Genomic DNA, 26,385 nt, shown 5'->3' with positions numbered 1-26,385 from the left:
AAAACATAAACTCATCGTATACCATCGTATCGCATCGTATCACATCGTACAGGGCTATGAATTTCATCGTACGACATCGTACAGCATCGTACGACATCGTACGATGCATGATTCTCATCGTATTTCAGCCCCAATTTTTAACCCTAACTTTCTAAATCCGATCCAAAACAGCTCAAATAACCACAAATCAGATTAATCCTAAGTCCTATTACCTATTCTGACTATTTTCGATGAGATTTAACAAAAAATTAGTTGAAAAACTAACCTTTTTCGACGTTTTGAGAGGTCGGGATTTCTGAAGAGTCTCTTTCTGAGCATCACCGCCGCCGGAGATTGAAGCTTGAGTATTGTACGCCATCGTAATGACTCGTACAGGGTCGTAGTGACTCGTATGATATCGTACGCGATTTTTTTTTTATATGAGAGGTTTGAACGAGTGAGATAAAGTGAGAGTGAGAGGGAAACTTTGAGTTCAAATGGGTAATATAAGGTCAAGGGGCATTTTTGTCCGATTATGGTACAAAAATCCATTTTGGGATATTTTTCAATATTAGGGTCTAAATGAGATATTTCATGGCTTTTTAAGCCCACTTAATGAAATTTCTCATTGGCTATGTTATTTAATTTTTTTTATAAATGATATCCCAAATTTATATCAGTGGAACTGTTTGCAGCTGAATAAGTAGAAAGACGACCAAATCATGGGAAATGAAGTCCCAAAACCTTCTGACTGAAAACCCCCCGGCAAAGAAGATGACCCAACACGACGAAAGCTCGATATACGTCGGAGGTATTCCCTACGACGTCACCGAGGATACGCTTCGTCGAGTCTTTGACCCCTACGGCGATGTCGTTGATGTTAAGGTACCACCGATAAAACTATCATTACTCTCAGAGGATCACTGTATTTATCACCTATAATGAGTCATAATCCACGGTTAGCGTGTAGAAAGAAACGAATTGAACATAGCTTAGCTATCAGGATTGGATTGTGTTTAAAAAAACCTAGTTACTAATAGATGAGCCTTTTGAAACTTTTTCAATTTCGTGACTGAGCTGCGTTACTTAAGCGTTGAATTTCGTTGCAAGTAGACTTACTACTGGGGATTTGGTTGAGAATTACAGATTGTCAATGATCATCGGACGAAAGCAAAATGCTTTGCCTTTGTTGCTTTCAGGAACCCTAGATCGGCCGTCAATGCCATCGATGATATGGACGGACGGGTATGTATATTCCTCAACTTCTGTGCTAATTTGAAAATTAATCAAATAGAAATGACGTGATTAAATGTTGGAATCAGACTATTGGCGGGCGAGTCGTCAGAGTAAATGAAGCGAAGACCAGAGGTGTGAGGCCGGGCTTCGAAAGAGAAGGGTTTCGCCGGGGAAGTGAAAGAATTAGGGACTGGGAACGGGAGAGAGGTCGAGAAAGGGATTATGATAACGAGAGAGAACGATTCCGCGATCGGAGCGGTGACAGGTCGAGAGATTGGGAGGGGTCTCGAGAGTATGATTTCGAGAGAGGAAGAGGGATTGAGCGTGTTTATGATCGTGAACGAATAACCGGTGATGGTTTGTGGGATGGAGATCGAGACCGGGATGGTGATCGTGATCGGAGCTGGGAAAGAGACCCTGGTTCAGACCCTGATAGAGATACAGAGATTGATAGGAACACCAGGCACAGAACTACAAAAATGGATAAGGATAATAAATCAAAGAAATATAATTTGTAAGCTCTCTTATGTCCTTTTGGTTTTTCAGTCTCTGATATGTATTTTTTGTGTCAATAGCTTCTTGTCCAAGTCTGAGAAACACAAGTAGAGAACTAAGGTGTTAGGAATTTGAAGGTTCTGGGTGTAACTGGCTTGTGGTTTATTACTTCATTAGGTTTTAATGCTTTTGAAGCTTGTGGATTCTTAAAAATGAGTTTGTTCCGTTCAATGCATCTTGCGATTCCTTCAGAACGATTGATCTTCAGTAGCATGAACATATAGTTACCTGTAATATCCAGCTCTGTGTAGATTAAAAGACCGACCATGAGTCGTGGTTGTTTTTGGTTTGACCTCCAAAGGAAAAACTCATCTTTCTCTGATGATACACAATTCTTCTGGAAGTTTTCTCTATTAGTGTTGAGTCTGTTATATCGGCCATTAGCAAGTGAGCTATATCATTTTTGCGTTTTTTTTTCTACAGGTCCGTTTCTGCTAGCAGGCGTAGCAGAGAGATTTTGTCTGATTCAAACAATGGCTATGGTGAGCAGGTGAGTTCATAGTTGAGTGCTTTTTTAAGATATAAATTTATGTTTACAAATTCTTTGACATATATTGTTCTTTGCTTCTCATTATTTCCCTTTACCTTATAGTTAGAAGAGCAATTAAAGACATCCACTGGAAGGCTTGAAGAACTCAAAAAGGAGGTTTGTCTTTTTTTTTTCTTTTTCTTCTTTAAGCTCAGAAGCAGATTACACCATTTTCGGATTCTTTTAGAAGACGGAAGTAAGGACTAAGCATTTTCCAAGTTATATTAACAAACAACCCAAAATTCATCGAGATTACTTGCCAACATACTTGAAGATTCAGCCGCACACATTCCTATCTTTATTTCTGTTTTTATTTTAGTTATTTCAGAGAAGAATAAATTAGCTATCTTAATATACAGATTTCGCTGGCAGAAGTAAAATTAGAAGAATCAGGGAGTCTTGTTTCCGAGTTACAGCAAAAGTCCAAGGTGATTGGCCGTCCAGAATGCTATTATTTCCAACGTGTAACTCGAGTTGAGACTTAACAGTTTTGATTATGGAAACAGGAATTGGAAGAGCTGTTGATAAGTGCAAAGAAGACTTCTTTGCAGCACAAGACGCAGTTGACCAAGGTAATTTTCTGTACTCAACAATTTACTTCTGTTTAATTTGAATTATATATCCATTAAAGTTTTAATCTGCTTGTCTCTGGTTCATTTGCAGCTTCATAAATGTTTTATACAAGTGAGAGAGCATGCTGAACGGGCTAAAATAAGTGAAACAGAACTTCAGGTTTGTTTCTTCTCTTCAGATTATGTACGTGTTAATTTTTAACATAGCATATCTTCCGTTATTGGACTTTCCCATTCTAAAATATTGATCGTTGAAATTCAATTTACAGCTCATATTTAACCACTCTATTCTATCTCAGGTGAAACTTTTAGATTGTTCTTTTTCCCTGAAAAGCTACCATGTCTATTGCCTCGATCTTAGTTTTTTTTTTTTTTTTTTTTTTTTTAAATTAAAGGGGTCTCATCAAAACCCATTTATTGCCTCAATCTTAAAACTAAGTATGCATAGAAATTCTGCATATATTTGAATAAACATGTGCTATTTAGTCATAAATGGTTTATTTAAACTGTAAGTAATTTGCTTGCAGTCTCTTGTTGACGGGGCATTACCGGTGGACACCGAAAGTCTATGAGGCCGGGGTTGAGAAAAATGGCACGTTTATTTTTGTATTAAAGTAGTAAAATAATTTCGTATATTAATATGTTGATTGCCATTAGACTCGGATGAAACAATTTTTTTTTTTTTTTTGGGTTATTAGTTTAGAAATAGTTCATCTCGTATATTAACCTTTTGTATGGATGCTGGTATGTTCTGCATTTTGAAATTTGTTTAGAAAAAGAAGAAGAAACGCTAATGATACTGTTTTTTATATGCGCTTAAATCCTTATAAGGTGGCGATTAGCACCTGAAACAATAAAATTGTTGCCAATGAATTAATTTCGAAATTTAATTTTATGTATTCGATAGAACGTTTAACAAGCTTTTTTCTTTATTGTGGAACCATAGAGATTTTTCACAGCTTAACCAATGGCTTTTGAGTATATTCTTGGATCCAGAGTGTCGAGAAAGAAAAGAGTTCATCATTTAATTTCCTGTTAATTCTTTGTAGTTTCAGTCCCCTCAATCCAAAGAGCAAAAGTAACTGAAATTATATCACTCTCCAGTTCATAAGATAGAGCTGATTATCTATAAACGATGCTAAACCTTATGTCTTTTGGTTTTTTTCCCCTTCTTTTTTTTTTTTTTTTTTTTTTTTTTTAAATAACACGGTTCTTTTTGTTTTAGGAAATATGCTCTCAATGATTCTATCTATACATGAAGTTAATGTGATTCTAATTTAGTTTATTACTCTGATTATAACACCCTACTGCAGAAAACACCCGAGTTTATTGCATTATCATTTGTAAGGTAGTTAATGTGATATATCTGTTAAAATTCTAGATCACTATACTACAAAACTCAAGTGTATTTAGTTTCACGTGACCCTAATTTATGCATTCTTAACTTTCAATTAATAAGTTTTGTACTATGACCAATAATACCATACTATAAGAATCAAGTAGGTTTATATTTCAATCTTGTTTTTCCTTAAGAAATTTGAATTCCAGCTAAAATTTTGTTGGGCTTATTTGCATCCATTGTGACGGGCTGTTAGATTGGCTCCCCCTTTTCTTTGTCATCAGTGGTTTATTCTATATTCCTACTTTATTTATAAAAAAATAAAAAAAATATAAAAAAATAGTGACAAAATGTCACTAAATACTGTTAAATCTGTCTTTAAAAAAAAAACTAAAAATGTGAAATAAGCTACTTAAAATCATCATCAAATTCACTATATTCATATTTTAACAAAGGAATTTGTAGGTTGCAAACATAAGATCTCTTAAAATTGGTTCGATGGTATTTTTTGCAAATGGACTAACAGTTTTACCCAACCAAAAAAAAAAAAACCCTAAATCATACATTTGAGATTCGTCAAGTAAAAGTAAAAAGATTAGGAGTTTCAAATTTGTAAAGTTTAAAACTCAATAAATAAAAAGTCAACGACCATTCTGCTAAAATACAAGAATCACTTGTACAGATAAACTTTTCTTCGTACGTAAATTTTTAGACATGGTTAGAGTTAGACATGATTTTAGTAACTTTAATAAGATAATATCTATTTGTCACTAAACCTGACAAATTGTGTTGTGGCAGAAAAAAATAGGGGGTGTGCAGAACAACCAAGAAACCAAGGATCGGATCGAATCACTAATTTTTAGACCAGCGATATGATTTTAAATGGTCTAGGATTTCACTCGTCTAGTTTAGTATGTTTTATCTTTATAAGTGGTCCGGTTTGGTTTAAAATTTTAAAACCGTTGTCTAAAGTCTAAACCAGATAGGATCAGTGAATACAAAATATATATATATATATATATATATATATATATATATATATTTAAAAAAAAATTAAAAATTAAAAAAATACTCAGATCAGCATATGAGACGAGAATTTGTGCGATTCTGTGATTTCTTTTTATGTTTCATCTAATTAATGTGTAATATATAAGATTTCTTTTTTCTCTTCTTTTACCAAGCCAATTTATGTTGCACTTACTATTAGTCTGTAAGTGTTTTTGCAAAGCCAATTACTACTGTATGGTTTTTGGACCTTGTCATCGATCACATGAAATTTCCATAAAATAGAACCAATAATCACAAAGAATTTGACATTTTGAATATTGATCTATAATGCTAAATTAAACACACACGTTTCGTATTGTAATATTTTTCAGCTTCCTAATATGTATGTAACTGTTGGTGTGTGTATGTATAGATTCTTGTAATATTATATAGATAAATCGTAAAAATGGTCTCAAACGACTTGGAACGTTATGATACGATAAAATATAATTATAAAATGGTCCAAAATAATCTAAAACAAACCAGACAAAAAACAAGGGTTTAAACCGGATCAAATCAAATCAGATCAGACCACAGAATACGGTTTAGTCTGGTCTGATTTTTTTTCCCTGGTCCGATCTGATCGGTTTCAATTTTCGCTGCTCCGACTAAAATGGTCCAATTCAATTTTTTCATCGGTTTGAGACCAGACTAAGCACAATCCTAGGAAAAAAAAAAATACGGCATTGATGTCCGAGTAAGCATTCTAGCTATATAATAGAATATGGAAATTTTATGTTTGAAGTTGTAAGATTTATATAGAAAATTATCTGATTCTTTCTTTAATGGTTGGTAAAATGTAAACTACGTATATAGTCATGCGTAAATAAGAAATTAATAAAAAAAAGTAAAAGATATATCGGTTATATTTCATTTATTTATCGAAAAATATAATTTCTCTATCTTTGAAAAAAATTAAGTAAGAATATCTAAACAGCCACTGTTAAAATACAGACAACAATAATAAATATTATTTTCTTTTAACACGGGAAGTATTATGCAAATTAATTCATAATAGAATGGTGTCTAAGTTCGTACATAACAAAATATACGAAATGAAAACAAAAAAAATTACTTATTTCGTAACATACGTACCTTATAAGTAAACTTAATACCCGCTCTGCTACTACGATGACTACTACTCTCGAATTAAATAAATAAATAAATTTATACAATATGACACATGAATGCAAATAAAATCAAACATTGGCCGATCGATTAAGACACCTTATAAGACTGACAGAAACCCGCAACAGCAAACCCTAATAATAAACCAATAATAATAATAATAATAATGATATCCCTAACCCTAATAATTGAAAATAAGAATAAAAAACCGTCAGAATTTGAGAGTAATCTCACTCCCGTTACTCTCCTCACCCTCTTCCCTGAGCGCGGCGAGCCCTTTCCTCTCTCCGGCGGCGTTATCGCCGCTCTCTCCCTTCCAGCTGCTGCTCTCCGACTTGCCGTCCTCGATGCTCTCGGAGCGGTCTCCGGCGCCGCCGCCCCGGAGGTCGGACTCCGGCGAGCTCTGGGCGTGCGAGGCGGCCTTGTTGTACATGTGGATCTGGTGGTGGTGAAGCTGTTGGTGGTGGAGTTGCTGCTGGTGGTGGTGGTGGTGCAGTTGGTGGTGGTGGTGGGCCATGGCCGGCGACTGAGCTGCCGCGTAGAATTCTTGGGGCACCGGTGGGCCACAGTAGTGCGGCGGCGCGTGGGAGGCTTGGTATAGGGCTCCGGGCCCGCCTGGCGGGACCCAAATGCCTCCCAACACCACAAGCTGCGGCGCCGGCGACCCCGCCGCTTGTGGGCTTGGGCTTGGTCGTCTTGTGTGGAGTCTATATTTCTGTGGGACATATCACAGATGAATTAATATGTATTTGTTAGTAGTTGATAATATAAAAAAAATGTAATTATATATGCGACAAGAAATGTTCAAGCTTAATTACTGAAATGTAGAATGGATTTTGAGGAATAACTAGATACACCGAGGTTATTTAATTAGCTTAAATAGTCATCAAAATATTATGTTTGTTGCATTTTAGTCATTAATTTTTATTTTCTAGTTCTAGTAAAATGGTCCTCCGCTAAGTTTATTAGTTGTTTAAAGTGTGATAAATTACATTAAAAAATCGAAAGCGATTATTAAAAAAAATATTACTAATCTCCAGGCATGGATTAAATTATCACGGTTTTGTAGCTTGATTACCGTGAGGATATAAGCTTTTTCCTATATCTTTATAAATCAATAAGTAGGTCGTGAATTAAAATAAAACCTAACTTTTAGGAGTAGTGAAGTGAGCTAGAGTTTGAACAACAATATTATTACGTGGGCCCGATGATATCTGAGTTCATGATTGATGTTCTGTATAGAGCAATAATGATGTATCTCTAAGACGAATTCAGTTAGCAAAAGAAGAAAAAGGAAAAAAGATAGTATTCCATAGTGGAAACTGCCACAGGTGAGAGTTAGACTGTTCAAAAGGCGTTTTTGTTTTTCTTTCTTCATGCAATTCTGCAGGTAACTGAAAGATATATATGTGAGAGATACGATATATATATATATATATATATATATATATATATATATACCTGCAAATGGCTTTTAACTTCATCATTGGTCAAGCCGTCAACCTTCATGAGCTCTCTGATCTGTTTCGGAGTAGCAACTATTCCCATATAATCAACACCCAAATAATTATTAGCAATATGGTCAATAAAAATAAAGTATTAAAAAAAAGTAAATGGTTATTATTTACAGCATATATAATATATTTAATTTACCTTGAGAACCACCAAGCACCTGAAGAGCGCTCACAAATCTGCGGTGCAAGTCCGGTGACCAACACCTTCTTGCTTTCCTATGAGTCTGATTATTATTACTATTATTAGCCGTGGTAGAGCCATTAATGGCATTATTGTTATTATTACCATTGTTGTTACTACTCAGAACATTATTAGTAGTTTGTCCTTCTGAAGAAAAACCGTTTCCTTGCTCCATAACTCCATTAATAATCCCAATCTTGTTATTTCCACAAACGCTTTCTCTCCTAACAACCATCCCATTCTCCTTCTCATTCTCGTTATTACTATGATTATTACTCTCCAACTCCAAGCAAGATTTCTTGTCCTCCAAGTCACCTTCTTTCTCGGTCGAGGCGGCTAGGGCTAGCTCGGGAAGCGGCCTGGCTCGGTCCTTGGAGAAGGGAAGGAAAGCCCCGCCACCACCGCTGTTTCGGTTATTCAGCTTGGCTGTGTCTAGGGCTAGCTTAGGGCTTACGTTATTGAAGCTAATATGGTCATGAGGTTGGTCTTTGATCATCTGAGAGGGTGTGGATTGTTGCTTTGTTATGAATCCTTGATGATCATTGTTGGTGCTAGTTTGGCTCCATAGTTGCGCAGATATCATCCAATTCGCTTTGTCCGACGTGTTCGCTGTCTTTTCGGAGGCTTCGGAGCTTGAAGTCTTCAATGGTATGAACTCTTCAAGAACTGGCCTTGTTGGTCCTTTAGTAACATTAGTTGCTTTACTGGCTTGAAGTTGTTGCCTTGACGATTCCACGGCTGATTAATTTTCCCGAGAAAAAAAGAAAAGAAAAGGGTGACAGAGAAAAAACAAAAGGGTGAGAAACAACGAAAACGATAAAGATATGAAAGCTAAAGTGAAAAAACAACGTAACATATATTTAGAAAGATAAAGATATATCTTCTTTGTTCTATTTTATGTCGCTTTCGGTACTCTTTAGAATTTGTACATGTTGAATGACTGACTGCCTTGGATTTTGAGAAAAATGAACTTATATTATTTATGTATGTATATGTGTTGGCTCTCACTTCTATAAATGAAAAAGCGAGAAAAAAAAAGGAAAAGATCATTTGGAAAAGCTAGAAACTAACACACCATATACGTGAATATCCAACATACTGTAAATTATTGCATTAAACTACACAAACGCGGATCTACTATTTCTGTATATTGAATCTTTGAAATGAAAACTACTCCAATTTTACATTAGGGTTTCAACAGATTCCATGCGACATCATTGAGCTTTAATTTACTTATTGGATCTTAAGATATATATATATATATATATATATATATATATATATATATATATGTGTGTGTGTGTGTGTGTGTGTGTGTGTGCGTGTGTGTGTGTTTGTGTGTGTGTGTATATAGATTAAAAATATGTGCATGCAGTGATTGTTGAGTAGTTATTACCATTGGTGAGAAGTTGCATGCAAAGAGGTAACTCTCGCTTGAAGGCATCGATCTTGAGCTTTTCTTCTTCGAGCCGCGAGAGAAACTCTTCGAGCTTCTGTGTCTGATCAGGAAATTGTTGCTCCGCAAAGGACTTCGGAAGCATCGAGTAGCTGTGTGGCTTGCAATCCAAGGAAAGCTCCGACGGCGATGCCATTTAATATAATAATACGATCACTCTATTTGATTTAGTTTTTTTAGAATGGGACGAAAACAAGGAGCTATAGTTCTATCTATTTTGATCAGAATGGGACGATGTTGTTCATTATAATGTAGTGAGTAGTTTGGAATGAAACAACAAGGTATATGAGAAGGAATAAGGGCGGAGAAAAAAAGATGGGTTTTGGCTTGTTTCAAAGATTGAGAGAGAAAAGGGAAGGCGTGTTGTGTTGTGAACACAATGAGGATTGTCTTCTTTTTTAGGGGTGAGCTCAAGGGGAATAAAGTAGGGTTTCTAGAGAGAGAGAGAGATAAAGCATAAAGAAGGATGGTAACTTCTTGCAAAGAGCAAAGGCAAAACAAAAGCCAATATGTGTGAGAGATAATAGAGAGAGAATTAGGGAATCAAGGAGGCTGACAACTAGAGGCTAGTCATGTGCTTATAACTTCTCGCTCTCTCTCGTGGTAGTACTCATAGTTATTTATGTACGAATTCAAAATCATTGAAATATTAATCCAAATCAATCACAAAAACAAAAGGTGATTCTTCTCCTCTTTTCTCCCTTTCTTTTATTTCATCTTTAATTATTCTTTCTTTCTAACAAATTAGTTTTCATTATGAACTACTAATACATTGTTATCTCCTTTTTTTTTCGCTAGTTTTGCATGAATAAGTGAAAGAAAAAAAAAACAATATCCCTATGGATAAAGACAATCGATCGACGCATTTTATCGTGTATACCTAACATATGCAAAATAAATATATAATCATAATCTTTTCGGGTATGGATGATACTGATCCGTAGGCCAGAAAAGAGTCAAACTATGAGTTTTTATTCTATATGGTTATGATATAATAATAATAATAATGAGCCTAAAATGTCAAATTAGTATATGCATATGAAAAAAAAATTACTCTCTCTCTCTCTATATATATATATATATATTTATGTATATATATCACTGGCGGGTGTTGGACACGTTTAAAAACAATAATATAATAATATATAACAAAAGTAATTGAATCGCCTTCACTAACGCATTCTATATATCATCCTTAAAATATGTTATAATTGATTCTGCCATGATAATATCTTAATATATACCATAAAGATTTGGTAACGAAGACGAGCATATACTATCATCCAAAATTTAATTTTCACCACTGAATTGGGGGAGAGAGAGAGAGAGAGAGAGAGAGAGAGAGAGAGAGAGAGAGAGAGAGAGAAGGGACATATTCAAATGGGGTTTAGTATCAATCCACAACGCAACTTTCTTTTTTGGTTTCAAAAGTTGCATAATTGCTCTAAATTTTAGTGCATTCAGAGAGAAGGGAATATCTAATCTTAAAAACCGAGACATTCATCTTAAAGAATATAATATTTGCCCCTAAGGAAGGAATATCTTAGTTCCAATTCTACGACTCTAAATTAAGGGAACACAACTCACAAAGCTTAAAGGCCAAAATGTTTATAAAATAATAATGATAATATTAAAAGACTATCTACCCCTTCCTAAAAGAATATTAAAGGAGCCTAAGAATAGGGAATCTTCTTCTGCTACTAACTTTAATGAAGTGGGTAGGAAGGTAAGAAGATTCTCTCTAAATTTTAGACGAATTTTTCTGGGGTTCTGAACCTCCAGAATGTTACTATCTATTCGGATCCGGGTCATAATATTAATAATAATATATTATATGCATCAACCCAGTTCATATATCTTCTACTGGCTTGACCTGTGAATCGGTGGAAGAGACCTTATATTGTACAACAAGACTCCTTAATTTTTTCCTCTCTTTTTCATGTTTTACACAACCATAAAGGATTGAATCCTTTTAACTTTTTATTTTTTATTTTTATATGTGATACGAGAATAGAATAACATAGTACCACTCCAAATTTACAACTGTTGTTCATGTTAACGTGCCGAAAAGTTAGAGCTAAATACTAATTACTTCTTATTCTATCAACTTCCATATATAGAAATCTAAGGCATGGTAATTATTTATTTTTTTGGAATGAGTATAATATTGTCCGCACGACAAGAGGAGCTAGCTCGCTGGTAATTACGTGTACGACCCAAAATGAGAAGATGAGTTCGAGTCATATATACACTACTACAAAAATAACTTTTAGAAACGACATTTTTCAATTAGAAATCGCTTCTAAACTATTCAACGGGAATACAAATATTTTGCCTTGAAAAAGTCATACTGTTGATATTAGAAGCGACAAGTCGCTTCTACATTTTTCCTCCAATTAGAAGCGATATTAATGTGACATGTCGCTTCTAATTCTCTCAAAATTTTAATTGTCTTGTTTTCTCCGCCAAAATTTTCAGATGTTAACAAAAATGACGATGTTTTACGGTATGTTAAACATAGAAGCAAGCCATTACCGGTCGCCGACATCGAGCTCCCCGCGTACATCCGAGCGCGCCCCGGATGCACGACATCGAGGATCACCTGAGGATCCTCCATCATCATCAGCTCGAGAAAATAGGGGAAATCGTGGCCCCAACCCTAATGAGCCCGGATATGGGACCACGTGGAAGACGCGCCTCACGCAGACGACGTTGAGCCTAGTTATTAGACATTTTATTATGTTCAAACACATTATATTTTATTTTTTATTTTGTTTAAACTTTTAATTAGTTATATTATTACGTATTTTGGTATAAATGAAAATTTTAATTTCATGTTTCTCAAAATTAAATTAAATTAAAATAAAAGAATACAAAATAATATTTTTAGAAGCGACAATACGCTTCTAAATATTACCGCGAAATGACGGGAAAGATTTAGAAGCAACAATTTACTTCAAATGTAGCTTCTAAACCCTTCCCGCCATTTTGCGGGAGCTATTAGATATTGAGTTGTATGGTCGCGGCCACAAAGACCTGAACCGAACCGTAGGGAAAAAAATGCATTGGCCTACCCGGCACTATAAAATGGCCCTTAATTATGTAACATCCTTTTGAGAGAGTTGCATTCTACCACCATTGATGTTTGAGAGCTGCCATATAAGCGATAAAAATGTGTCTACTTGACCACATATGATACGAGACACTCTAACATATCCATCTAGTCATTGAAGTGTTACTCTCAATCAAAGTTACATTGTTATCGTTTCTTTGTTATCAGTTTCTAGCAACAATGAAATGATATCAGGACACATACTATAGGTATATAACGCCATTATAAAACTTAAAATTTACTGAATATCCAACGCTTGATAAATGAACATTTAAAGACAAAAATATCCTTCACTAAAATAAACAGTCACCAAATATAAATTAATTAACAATAATAAAAGAAATAAACGGAAATATAATAAAACACTACAAAAAATAACTATTCCTATTAAAAATTACAAAAATCCTTAAAAATTTGAAAATGTTATGAGATCTTCACTGCCGATCTGACTGACCAAATTAGCTTCACAGGGGCGCTCGAAGATTGCGTCATAGTCTCCCATATTTATTCAGGCTGGGTTTTTGTAACAAATTTACCGACATTAACACAAATACACCGATATTAACACATATAAACACAAATATACTGACATTAACATAAATTTTGACCCCGAAGAATGTGACGATGTTTGGTTTGATGCGACTGGATCCTGTGGTCCCCACCGAAACATCTCGAGACTCAGCTCGACTCGCCCCATGTGGCTGGACGGGTTCATGACCCCGACGACGTGGCGCCGTTTGGTTTGACGTGTGGCCGATTCGATAGGAATGTCTCAACACCTTTAAGGCTCTTCCCGTGGAGGCCGAACCCGACGATGATCGAGTTGTACGCGGTAACATATCTGTAGGGAATTTCTTCGAATGTTATGTGCCCTCTTGATGTCGCCAGTTTTAGTGTATATGTCGATCAGCCAGTTGCCGACGCACCTGATTGAGCGCGCATGGATAAATCACAGACGATCGAAATTAAGGCAAATTTCTTGATCTACACATCGTCGTTTGGGACCAGCGCTGTCACGGAAGGCTACGGTGATGTTGGATCGATGACGGTGTATGGTGGTGCGTGGGCTAAAGCCGAGCTTTTATTGGATATTGATGGTCGAATGGAAAGATGAAGAAACAAAGTTACAATGGATTCAGAGTTTTGAGAGAATAGAAAAGACGATACTTTCTCATTAACCATAAACGTTCTTTATTACAGAGTATTTATACTAACGAATCTGATATTACAACTAACACAAATCCTAACTAATTAACTAACAAAAATCCTAACTGCCTTGACACGCTGGCAATCCGCGTGTGCTCTGACGTGAATCAACTTCACCAGTACACGCTGGTAGTCCGAGTGTATGCTGACATGGCTCAGCTTCTCCAATACCCCCCCCCCCCCCCCCCCCCCCCCCCCCCCCCCAAGCACATGGTACTCCAGTCGAGAACTTTGAGCTAGAACGTCATCTGTATGCTTGCTATTTGGTCAACAGGAGGAACATGTTGAACCTTGATGAGCCCGCGATGAACTTTTTCTCTCATAAAGTAGATATCCAGCTCAATGTGCTTGGTTCGAGCATGAAGGACCGGATTTCCAGAAAGATGAATTGCACTCACATTATCGCACCACAGAGTCGGAAGTTTGGTGCTTTGAACATGAAGTTCAGTGAGTAAGATTTAAGTCCAACTTACTCTAGCTATCAAAGCAGTAAGACTAATGTATTCGGCTTCGGTAGATGATCTCGACACCGTGTGTTGCTTCTTTGACTGCCATGAGATCGGATTGTTGCTCGAGTAAAGGCAATAGCCAGTTGTTGATCTCCGATTAAGCATACCTCTGCATCACTGTAGCCAACGAGGTTGAGAGCTTGAGATTGATCATGATGCTTTGTGAAGTGCAAGTCATGTTGTAGCGTGCCACTCAAGTATCTGAAAATTCTCTTAACAGCCTTCCAATGATCTTCAAGGGGATTTTGCATAAACTGACAAATACGATTGACGTTGTAGGCTAGTTCTGGGCGTGTGATCGTCAAGTATTGCAAAGCACCAACTGTGCTTCTGTAGTGATGAACATCTTCAAACGGCTTACTCCCATAGTTAAGGAATTTATGGCCAGAAGTTAGTGGAGCCTTTGTTGACTTCGCATTTAACATCTTTGTTCGAGTGAGAAGATCCTTTTATGTACTTTGTTTGACACAGAAAAAGACCTTGACACATTTTCTTTGTTGGGAATATTGCCCACTTGAAGATAATGAATAAATGATTACTAAATTCGATAATAAGATTACTTTATTAGCATTATATGATTAGTTGGTTGAGTTCTACACAATTAGAATCAATAACAACTATCTTCCATAGCCTCCGTATCTAACTGAGTCACGTGCTGGGCACCTGAGTTCGGACGGTGAGCTAAAACGAGGTCGATGACTGATATACGCCTGGAAAGCTATATCTAAAGTCATATATGTGGAACACATAGGTGAAGGCTGATCACTATGTGGGAGCATTCTACACTTGTGGTAAGTGTACGACCTGGACAGGTCTTGGTGTAGATGTGTCGTTTAAGGACCGTTACGACACACTAACCGATGCCACTATGATGGTCACAGTGAGACTTGATCTAAATCCTGAAGTGATCATGGACACTGGGTTATGTTACTGAGCTCTTTGACTCATTCCCTAAAAGGCTATTCATGCTAATCACAGCTTATGTCTTGGGAGTTTTCTCAGAGCATGATTCGAGTGGGAAGTGATTTACAGATACGGAATCCAGCCTTCCTGAAAGAAGGTTAATGTTCACTCACCTAAGGGTTGATTCCAGAACCGATAGATTGCTAGCACTTTTGAAGTAAGTAACGTTCGAAAGAATCTTTCGCTGGGGAAGCAACAATGCTTAGGGCTGATATGTATCAAGAGAAGTATAACGGAAAAATTGACTTCTCTTGACACGGGTTGAACCTGGAGGCTCTTGATCACGAACTGACTATATCAGTGGACACTCGTCACGATGAGTAAATATAATTCTAGTATAAAGGAGAGTTCAGTCTTGGCTTACAAGGTGGAGTATTTGACCAAGATTAGACGAATCGATGGAAAAAGAGAAAGGACTATTTCGTCCTTTTCATCGGATTTGTTAAGCTTCTATTACTAGGTCCATAGTCCCCGATTCGGCTCTGATAAAGGCGAATAAGAACTTTCGTATAATAATGTTTATCATTATTAATCTCACTTATTGTAATTGTGATTGACAACATTAATTCTGGAAAACGGGTATTCGCAGAATTAAATAAATATTTATGGTAGAATTGTTTATTTATTGTTTGATCAAGTAAATAAACAATTATTAATTATTTGTTTATTGTTGGACCAAGTAAATAAATAATTAATTGGGTTTTACGCAATTGGGCCTTGCACAAAATATGAAAATCGGATTTAGGGTTTTGGCACTAGGGTTTGCGCAAATCCCCCTTGGCCGTGTGCCTAAAATTCGATTTTTATAATATTGGTATTTACCAATATTTTCTCTTTAGTTCCTTAAATAAAGGAAAGAGAATAATATAAGATATTGTCCTATATTTTCTCCTTATTTATAGGAAAGTATTTAGGAGAATATATTTAAAGGGAAATACTATATTCCCATTTATTCTCTCACTAAATAAAATATTCTCTATTTAAATAGAGAATAATATCCCATAGATATTGATCTGATGGATGAGAGAAAAAGTAGGATTCAATTGTTGAGATCCAATGGCCTAGATTTAATCCACCAGTGTGAACACAATAAAAGGAAATAAAATATTCTGGAAGATTCCATGAATATCTTCTTTTTACTACTATAAATAGGGGTTCATGAGAAGGCAAAAATAAGCAATTATTTGGTGAAAATTTCGTGCTCTCTAGCCTACCTTGGCCGAGCACTTCTGCCTCTCTTCCCCTCGGAAATTCGTTTCCATTCTTATTAAAATAAGAGCGAGATCTCGAAACACCTAGTTTCGTGATCTAGTGAGATAAAGACTGTGCCCACTCATCTTTCTTATTCGTCTCGGAGATTACGTTTCGGAAGACTAAGGTGTCATCCTCGAGTCCTTCATCAAGACGACGCAAGGAGTACGCGATTGGATTGGAACGTTCTGTAGCTGAAATGAAAATCAATGTAAGTACTCGTTTACTCTTATATCGGTTGCTTGACTTATATGCTCTCGTGAATTAAATTAATTAAACATAACTAGATCTTGTTAATTATAACCATAATTTAATTAGCTTATGATTAGCGTAATTAATTATTTTTCCGCATTAATATGGTTATATGGTGGAATCATCTCAGACGAGTCGCATCGGAGCGATCGTTCGTGTCCGATGCGAGCTCGATCCACCGACAAGTGGTATCAGAGCGATTGTTCGTGTCTGATACCCACTTGGTGAAAACCTTTTGCAACTAACCTGCCCTTGTGCCTATAGATTGATCCATCTGGATTCTCTTTGAGTTTATAAACTCATTTGCATCCAATGGCTCTTCTATCAGCTGAAAGATCTACCAGTCTCCATGTGTTGTTTCTAAGTAGTGCTAGATACTCATCTGTCATAGCATTCTTCCATTCTTCATGTAAAAGAGCGTCTTTGTCAGTGGAAGGCTCATGTGTGAGTAAGAAGGCTTTGGGCTTGGAGATGCCATTCTTCGAGCGCGTAACCATCGCATGAGTATTCTGACTAGCAACTTCAGTTTCTTCTGGTTGATGCAGTTCAACATCTCGTTGAGTTACTGCCTCACACGCTGAACTAGACATCTCAAGTGATGACTGAGTTCCTAGAAGATCCACTGCCACGCAACCTGTTTGACTGTGAGATGAATGACTCTCATTTGGTATAGGATTAGCATTGTAGACATGTTGGTCATTAGAGTCAGAGTGATTGACACACGTTTGTATAGGTGTGTTTGTGACAGGCTGGGCAGTAACTCCTAAGATATTCTGACTCGACTGTATAGGAGTATTTTTATGGTTTTCTTGCTTGTTTTTGGCAAAGGGAAAGTGATTTTCATTTAAGACAACATTTCGAGCAATGTAAATCATGATGTGTTAGACATGCACTTGTAACCCTTGTGACATAAGATGTAGCCAAGAAAAGTAGCGGTATTGATTTGAAAGAGAATTTATGTGTGTTGTAGGGTCTTAAATCAGGGAAACAAAGACAGCCAAAGGTTTTAAGTCTATTATAGACCGGGTCTTTGTTAAAGAGAACACTTAGAGGGGATTTATTTTGTAAAGTTGGAGTAGGCATCCTATTAATTAGAAAAAAAGAGGTTCTTACAGCTTCATCCCAGTATTTTAGAGGCATTGAGGCTTGTGAGAGCAAGGTAAGAGTTGTTTCTATTATGTGCCTATGTTTTCTTTCGGCTAAGCCATTTTTTTCATGAACATGGGGACATGAAAATTGATGTGTGATACCATTTTCAGAGAGAAAAGTTTTGAAAGCAGTGTATTCCCCTCCCTCATCAGATTGAATGGTTTGAAGCTCTACTTGGGATTTGAAGTGTTTGAAAGATTGAAGAGCATCAGACTTGGCTTTGAGAAAATATACTCATGTGTATATGGAAAAGTTGTCAATAAAATGGATATAGTATTTGTAGCCTAATCTAGAAAGCATAGGAGAAGGTCCCCAAATGTCTGTGTGGATAAGCTCTAAAGGACTAGTGCACCTGGTTTGAGATAGTTGAAAAGGAAACTTGTGCATTTTTCCAACACAACATGATGAACAAACAAAACTTGTCTCTTTATTCATTGTTTTGAGATTACACGAGAGTAAGACAAACCTCATTACAGACTCTGAACAGTGCCCAAGCTGTTGTGTCAAGTAGTGAAATCAGGTGAAGTAGAGACTATGTTACAAAAAAATTTATTTTGACCATGTTAAGATATAGAGGTACAATGAGACTGTTTAACAAAACTATGATGTCCTTCACATGTGACTTTTGCAGGTTGATCTGGGTTGTGTCATAAGCATAAAGACCTCATTTGAGTTCACCCTTCATGAGTATAGCCTGTGTAGAGATGTCCTTCACAAAGCATGTGTCAGGTCTGAATTCAAAAAAGACTCTATTGTTATTCGCACATTTAGACACACTAAGCAGATTTTTGGTTATTTTAGGGACATGAAGAAGTTGGTTTAGACACAGGGTTCTATTTGGAACTAATTTTGAGTTGAAATCAGAATGACCAACATATTTAATGCATAATCCCTTACCATCTCCCATGTGAACCTGTTCATTTCCATGATAATCTGTCATGGAGTTGAGATTTTCTACGTCTGCTGTGATGTGATTTGTGGCTCCAGAGTCAAGGAACCAGTCATCATCATCTGTAGGAAACCAAGCAGACTCTGATGTAGTCGTCATGGCATAAGGACCATTGTCTTCAGCTTGATGGGCCTGAGAGGATGAGGCTTCACTCTGAATGTATTGCGCAAGATATGTCTGGACTTGAGCTACATTTCCTTTAACAGGACTTCCAGAGTTGACTTGTTGGAGCTGTGACGGTGTTGTGAACGAGTGATCAAACCTGTAGCACTGAAGAGTTGTGTGTCCAAGCTTTCCACACACTTGGCAAAAAGGTTTGTTGTTTTGCCAGAATGCTCTACCAGTGCCTTGATTTTGTCATCTTCCACGTGATTGAAAATTCTGAGCTCCTCTGAAGTTACCTCGACCTGTATCGTAGCTTTGACTTTGCTGATTGAATATTGATTGCTGCAAAGAATTCTGGTAGCCTGATTGGTTATTGAAGTTCCTTTGTTGCTGAGAGTTGAAAATAGGACCAGACCTTTCCAGATTCACCATCGCTATGTTGTTGAGTGTCTCTGAATCGCTATTCTTTCGTTCAAGCATAGCTAGTGAGAAGCATCGATTCGAGGTCCTTGACTAAGTACGGCTCGAGTCTCATGTTGAACGAGACAATGAACATTTCGTACTCTAGAGGCAATCCTTCAATAATTGCATCCACATGCTCTTTAACTTCTGTATTGTGACCTACCAGAGCTAGTAGATCGACGAGGCTTCGAATCTCTAGTAAAAATTCATTCACTAACATCGAGTTCTTCTTTAGATTTCGCAGTGCACTCTTGTACTGAGAAACTTTCGCCCCAACTTGAGAGGCGAAAAATTCCTCGAGCGATTTCCACAATTGAGTCGTGGTTTCGCAATCGATCATACGAGAAACCAGATTATCTGACATGGAAGAGAAGAGCCACGACAGAATGAGTTGATCTTGTTGTTCCCAATTTGTAAACTTTGGATTTACCAGATTTGCAATTTCAAATTCTTTGGTGAGGAATTTGGCTGGAATTCGATAGGATTGAGAAGGAGATACATAGTCTTGAAGACGATGACCACGAATCGTGAGCGAAACTTGCTTTCTCCATGAGATGAAGTTGAGGTGATCAAGCTTTGTAGCAATCGGATGATTGAACGAGACCGGAGAGAATCGATTTGATTGTCCGGTGACCTGAGAATTTCTCATTTCGCCAGGAGAGGCCTGCTTTGATATCATGATAGATTTAGAGAAGAAGAGAGAATTGAATGAGAGAATAGAAAAGACGATACTTTCTCATTAACCATAAATGTTCTTTAATACAGAGTATTTATACTAACGAATCTGGTATTACAACTAACACAAATCCTAACTGATTAACTGACACAAATCTTAACTGCCTTGACATGCTGGCAATCCGCGTGTGCTCTGACTTGAATCAGCTTCGCCAGTACACGCTGGCAGTCTGGGTGTATGTTGTCCTGGCTCAACTTCTCCAATATTGTAGTGAAATCAGGGTCTTATGGTTGAGGTGATTGGGTGTTACGATTAAATGCACATTAAATGAGCGTTAATTAAAAAAATTGATTGCTAAAAATTTGTAAAGATGTCAAATAAGTCAAACATATCTTTATATCAACTATAGATTTGCTTTTATTTTTTCTAACAAAACACACGTTAAACACAAGATCCTATTCACCATTTTTCATTAATTTTTTTAAAAATAATAAAAAAAGAAGGTAAAATTGAAAGCCGATATTTGGTTTAATTGTCACATCATCAGAATTGTCTATTTAAACAAAAATTTCGAAACGTTGGTTAGTTTACAATTTTAACGTTTTACGTGGCTTAGTTCGTGTAATTTTTTTCTATATATTATGAGATTTTCATGTTGACAAGACAAAGACAAGACCAATAATCAAATATGTAAACAATATTTTAGGGATGACATTATATAAGAATTTATTGTATTATCACACAAATACACCCTAAAATTAAATAAATATGGGTTGTAAACAAAATTATATACTCTTTTTAAGAGTTAATCTAATTATTTAACTCAATCAATACATGTTTAAAGTTTTCTTTCAAAATGTATTATTTAAAGAAGACTAACCTAAAAAAATTAGATAAATATCTATGAATTAAAGTTCGATATTATATCAATAACCATATTATTTAAAGATTTTTGACAAATTGTTGAAAATGTCAATTTTTTTTATTAATTATAAAGCGAAATATATATTATTATATATACATGATTTTATCATAATGAAATTATGATTTGTGTATGAAGAAAAAAAAAGTGTGTGTGTGTGTGTATATATATATATATATATATATATATATATATATATGATCAAAAGTCTAAGTATAAAAGGATAAATTGAAGTGCATCGAATTCCCTTGGAAAGAGAAAGGAGTGGCAAAAACAATGAGGGTTGGTTGGTCGCTTTCCAAGACCAGTCTTGTGCTACAAGACTACAACTCTTAACTTTTCCGCTGATTCTACCACGAAAGAGATTCTCCATCTGCCACGTGTCCAATTATGCACTCAATATCGTCCTCGTGAATATCCTTTTTGTCTGGCTCCAATTTCGAAGAATATTCCTTGCTTTTCCAATTATTTTATTCACTCTGTTCGAAACCAAAACCGAAAACGAGGCAACCTCTCAAAATAAAACGCTGCTTTCATGCTAAAAATAAGTTCACAACATCTCTTACCTAATTAACACTATCGTATAATTAAAAAAAAAATGTTATCCTCAACTAAAATTTATAGTTCATATATTTAAATATTTAAAATAAAATTTAATTTACCCCAATCATTTAACTTGCGGCAATATCTTATGTATGCGAGACAACAATTTATCTTTATTATTGAATCTTTACAAAAAAAAACATTCGTAATCCGTGCTTAAATATCCCATGTAATATGTGTGTATTTTTATTTATATAATTTTTTTAAATATCATATATTTAGACTAGATTTAGAGATATGAATATGAATACGCAGCTTTTTTTTTTATTAATTAAGATTATTTTTTAATTACTATATAATTAGACTAGAATATATATGTGAATCGGCTATATATGTTTACGAAGCCCAAAAACTTTGCCCAGGAGAGCTAATTATGACCAAAAAAAAAGAAAAATCATTCAACAAATAAAATTTTAATGCTAAAAATTTGTCTCGACAAATATTCATATTAACATCTTATTTTTTTACATTTAACATTTGTTTTTTAATTGACACCTATTTTGTTTAGAACTACTCTGCACTAAATCAACATATGTGAAGAATACGATGAAGATATGAGATTTCTTTCTACCCAAGGCTTGACTTGGGCTTATACATAAATGATATTAGTTTCTACAAAATTAAAATTACTTACTTAGATTTATATAATAAAAAAATTAAATAGACTTTTAATTCATTTCTATAATTAAATTTTGGGCAATGCGGTTATCTAGCCATTTTTAAGTTTTAGCTTAGCAGAATAGCTTAACTTTTCAAAGTTGAAGCAAACTAGTCCAAAATTTGAAAAACTCCAAAAATACCCTTCTGCTACCACATGCACACATTCGTTCTTCGATTGAATATCATTTCACTTCGAGACCTCTGTGATTTCTTTCGTCGGTAAGACCGCTCATTCTGATATATATATATATATATATATATATAGGAATTGGAAGCACGACATAAACCTCTAAACCGATATTATTCGCTAGATTTGACGGCTGAAGATTTAGCACTTTGATCAAACCTTTTCCTCGACGATGGGGATTCTAACCACGGCGTAGCTTCTGGATTGCTCCTCGTTCTCAATGGCAATGATCGGCGGATCTTTGATGCGTTTGAAAATGTCGGCGCGATAATGAATGAGTCGGATATGGTAGTTTTCGTTTCACGGACGAGGTTTACCGGCCGGGAATGGACGTCACCAAGGCGGAGCTCGTAGGCCGGACGAATTGGAGATGGGATGAGAAGACGGAAACGGTCGGGGAGTAGAAAGCTAGGGTTTACAAAATTCACAATGTAGTGTTCAACTTCAGGTCGAGAAAATTCGGAGGAGGAGGCTCAGCGGACTTACTTTCGTTGGAGATCGACGAGGACGACGATGGATTTCTGGTGGCAAAAATTTTCAACATTAGAGCTCCGCTGGATCGGTAGAGGCACAACACCTTCATTCGAGAAGATAATAATTCATCAGTGTGGGAAGGAAGAGCGTGGATATCATCCTAGCGGCGGCAATGGCTCTACCTAGACGTAGCGTTTCCGTTGCGACGATGGCTCCACTGCGGGGGAGCTTTTTTGTCGCGAAGATGGCGGCGCCAGCGACGAAGGATAAGGAATACGTACGGAGCTTGAGGCCGTCATTGTGGATGACTGAGCAGTTTTCGTCAAAGACGGAAGAGCTTCTTCCATTGTTGGACATCCTAGCGAGCAAGGTGAAGGCGATACGGCGAGTGGGCTGAAGATCAAAGATCGGTGATCTGGAGATCGTCGCCATCCATTTCTATCACCATCGTCTTCGATTTCCATATCCATTGTCATCGATCTTTGTAGCCAATGTTGTTGTTGATCGTCATCACCACCATCATCACTGTTTTTTCTTCTTCTTCTTCTTCTTCTTCTTCTTCTTCTTCTTCTTCTTCTTCATAGAAAAGTGGATTAAGGTTTTTGAAAGCATGATTAAATATTTTGACACTTCGTTGTCTTCTTGTTGTAGATCTTTAGCTCTTTCTTGAACAAGGAATTTAGAAAGTCGCTGAGTAGAAGTCCATCGAGAATGGCCGAGATGACGTCACCGTCTTCAAACTTGTAAACTCTATTCGACTCCTAAGTGAAACATGACAAATATTCGTGCAGAGATTTGCTTCCCATCTGCCTGACGGTCTGGAGGTGGCTCTATCCTAGCTTTCTCTCTCTAGAGCTGCTGAAGTGGAAGAGAAAGTTCTGCTGCAGTGCCTAAAAATATCGAATGGTCTTGGACCGTAGCTTGAGGAACCATTGGTAGGTGGGACCGCTCAGAATGAGGCACAATGATTGACACATGATCGTCGGTGAGTATCTCTCTACTCTCATCCATATCTGGTATTGTTGAATGTGGTAAAGTGGATTGACCTTTCCATCGTAAACGGGGATGCGTATCATAAGAAAGTTGCGCGCGAAATCCTCTGTGAGGATATTAGCGGTGAATGGAGATGCAACGTCTTCCATCATGTTGCAAACGTCTGTTGTCAAGGTTTGGACTGCTTTGATGCCTCGCACTTTGTCCCTCAACTCTTGGAAGAGTTCCATCACCTCTGTGTTTTCTGTGGAAGTTGCCGCGTTCGCAAGTCTTGTCGTGTGTCCTTTCTCATTATGCGCTTCGTCGAGAGGTGGGATGTGTGGTGGAGTCGGGTCAGTCGATATCGATTATGTTCCCGCTTGGGGGTTTGTTGGTTCTAGGGGGTGGGTATTTCGTGGAATCTCTCATCGGTCGTTGAGTTGTTGCCTTCGTTTCTCGCCATGGCGGGTTGCACGTCTCGAGTCATGGACACGTCTCGTTGGCGCAAACCTTCAACTGTCGCTGCTATTCATCATGTCTTTTTCATGGCCTCGACAATCAAAGACGAACGGATGAAACCGATCCATTCTAGCCTCGAAGAATGAGCGGCAACTTTGTGAGGCAGCCGGGTGGTTTCGTGGCCTTGGCTCGACCATCGTGAGACGAGCCACATGACGTCGGCTATGCTCACGAACTGCTCGTTCCCCTTCAAGGTGGTTGTGGTTGTGGTTGATGTCCCGAATGCTCGGATCGAGGACGTAATTGTTGTCCTCTTAAAAAGGCTCGGGTGTTTCGCCTTCGGGGTTATTTCTGGGCCTTGCTCCAAGTCTTCAATCTCCAGTCCTAACGAGATGTACTCTGGTGCGTCTTGCTCGTCAAAGACGTCGTCGATGAGGGCACCTTGTCCTCCGAGTCTCGCAACAACGTCGGCGATAAGAAGATACTTGTCTTGATTTGCTCCATTTATGCGTCTCGATCACCTTGTGCGGGTGCATGTAGAGCCTTCTCTCAAGGGGCGTCATTCTCTTGGGCTTGGCGGACTCAGGCCCGAGTGTCGTGGGAGGAGCACTGGCCTTGGAGATGGCTGGGCGGCTAGCTATTTGTTGTTGGTGAGCCTTGTGCTCTTCCGCGGAGAAAGTGAGTTTGTCAGTGGAGATGTCGTGGTTCTTCTCGAAATCCCCTTATTCTAGCGCCAAAATGTTAATGCATTTTTTATCAACATTAACGTGACACGTGTCAGAGTACGAGCTTGCAATGTGTATCGATTTTGAGTTGTTGGCGTCGAATCTCCTTTGGATCTGAATGGTCGTAACGGGTCAGAGATATCTCGTGGTGTAACAATCGTAGTGGAGACCTTGTGGAACTCGTCGTGGGTGGTGTGGTTTGACGTGATATTCTTTTTCCTTAGCTGAAAGAAAAAGATACAAGGGGTTATATATAATGAAATGTTCCTCTTACTAAGCAAAAAACATGAGAATCGGATTTCTCAATCTCTTGGACACCTTCTTAGAGAGAGTGTAATGTGGCATAATTTCAATCTTTGTTTGTGAAAATAAATATGAGAGAGAAAGAGAGAGAAAATAATTCTTATTCAACTCCAGAGAGAAATGAAGAGGATAATTCATCTTTTTTTTAAAAAAAAATCAAAGTTGAGAGATGTGGAGTGACTCTAGTATTATTTTGCGGGTATGTGTTGAGCGAATATTTAGAGAGAACGAGAGAGAGAGAGAGATTGTAGTATTTTTCTTCTTTCAGTTATTAATGTTGTTATCTTGGCATGTTTTCTTATTTTGCGTTAAAATGGAGTCAATTTTTTTTTCTTTTAAAGAAAATTGGACATAAACACCTAATGTTTTCGACTTAATACACTTATCTAGTCATTCTTATATTATTTGACGGCCGTCACGTATTTTTCCATCCAAATTTAACAGTAACGGTGCAATTAAAATAAGATATTATGTGTTTATGCCGTCGAAAATGAGGTAGCAGATAGTTTCCCCAACAGCCTATATTTATTGTTTTTTAGAAGTTTATTCTCCCACAGTACTTTATTGTGGAAAGCCCAATTTAAGGACCAGTGTTTTATTTCTGACACAAATTTCCCTCCAAGCTCCAACTTTTCCCATGCAAATTTCTATTTTTTATTTTTAATAAAAATTATAAAGTGGTTTTAAAGAACATAACGATAATACCAAAGAAAAGTTGGAACAACGTGAGGTTCTTTTTCTCGGTAAATGTTTGAGACCTGTGATACCATATGACATAATTATACATACATTACATACATACATATACATACATACATATATATACATACATATATATATATATATATATATATGTGTGTGTGTATGTGATTGTGTGTGTGTGTATTGTAATAACATGCCATGAGAAACT

The 26,385-nt window shown here is 36.8% G+C and overlaps 2 protein-coding genes across 3 annotated transcripts; one reads left to right on the top strand and one right to left on the bottom strand.

Annotated features, from left to right (window-relative positions):
* The first annotated feature begins 658 nt into the window (after nucleotides 1-658).
* Nucleotides 659-5,102, top strand: LOC149400960 (RNA-binding (RRM/RBD/RNP motifs) family protein). 2 transcript variants are annotated; one of them, XM_089613891.1, is made up of 9 exons: nucleotides 659-864; nucleotides 1,126-1,224; nucleotides 1,302-1,729; nucleotides 2,194-2,260; nucleotides 2,363-2,416; nucleotides 2,659-2,727; nucleotides 2,806-2,871; nucleotides 2,963-3,031; nucleotides 5,009-5,102. In XM_089613891.1, the coding sequence occupies exons 1-9, from the start codon at nucleotides 709-711 to the stop codon at nucleotides 5,084-5,086; spliced, it is 1,086 nt and encodes a 361-aa protein (XP_089470017.1). In that variant the 5' UTR covers nucleotides 659-708; the 3' UTR covers nucleotides 5,087-5,102. The 2 variants fall into 2 exon arrangements, with proteins under 2 accessions (XP_089470017.1, XP_089470018.1); XM_089613892.1 differs by lacking the exon at nucleotides 5,009-5,102 and adding an exon at nucleotides 3,399-3,744.
* A 1,079-nt stretch (nucleotides 5,103-6,181) lies between these two features.
* LOC149400959 (Homeodomain-like superfamily protein) lies at nucleotides 6,182-10,077 on the bottom strand. The gene is made up of 4 exons (XM_089612911.1): nucleotides 9,477-10,077; nucleotides 8,039-8,818; nucleotides 7,847-7,923; nucleotides 6,182-7,100 (listed from the first exon to the last, which is right to left on the bottom strand). The coding sequence occupies exons 1-4, from the start codon at nucleotides 9,670-9,672 to the stop codon at nucleotides 6,597-6,599; spliced, it is 1,557 nt and encodes a 518-aa protein (XP_089469037.1). The 5' UTR covers nucleotides 9,673-10,077; the 3' UTR covers nucleotides 6,182-6,596.
* Between the last annotated feature and the right edge of the window lie 16,308 nt (nucleotides 10,078-26,385).

The sequence above is a fragment of the Urtica dioica genome, chromosome 4, assembly GCF_054948205.1.
Source record: "Urtica dioica subsp. dioica isolate 48M chromosome 4, U.dioica_male_clone48M_v1_H2, whole genome shotgun sequence".
In the NCBI taxonomy this organism is placed as follows: domain Eukaryota; kingdom Viridiplantae; phylum Streptophyta; class Magnoliopsida; order Rosales; family Urticaceae; genus Urtica; species Urtica dioica.
The sequence above is the reverse complement of the archived record's forward strand: the minus strand, read 5'-3'. Positions and strand labels throughout refer to the sequence as shown.

What these genes read in the sequence shown, in the direction of transcription:
- LOC149400960 (XM_089613891.1), top strand. Translation starts at nt 709, where the DNA reads ATGAAGTCCCAAAACCTTCTGACTGAAAACCCCCCGGCAAAGAAGATG. An exon ending in TCGATGATATGGACGGACGG is followed by an intron (nt 1,225 to 1,301) that starts GTATGTATATTC and finishes TGTTGGAATCAG; the next exon opens with ACTATTGGCGGGCGAGTCGT. An exon ending in ACAAGACGCAGTTGACCAAG is followed by an intron (nt 2,872 to 2,962) that starts GTAATTTTCTGT and finishes GTTCATTTGCAG; the next exon opens with CTTCATAAATGTTTTATACA.
- LOC149400959 (XM_089612911.1), bottom strand. Translation starts at nt 9,672, where the DNA reads ATGGCATCGCCGTCGGAGCTTTCCTTGGATTGCAAGCCACACAGCTAC. An exon ending in CATGCAACTTCTCACCAATG is followed by an intron (nt 8,819 to 9,476) that starts GTAATAACTACT and finishes AAAATTAATCAG; the next exon opens with CCGTGGAATCGTCAAGGCAA. An exon ending in GGTGCTTGGTGGTTCTCAAG is followed by an intron (nt 7,924 to 8,038) that starts GTAAATTAAATA and finishes ATATGGGAATAG; the next exon opens with TTGCTACTCCGAAACAGATC.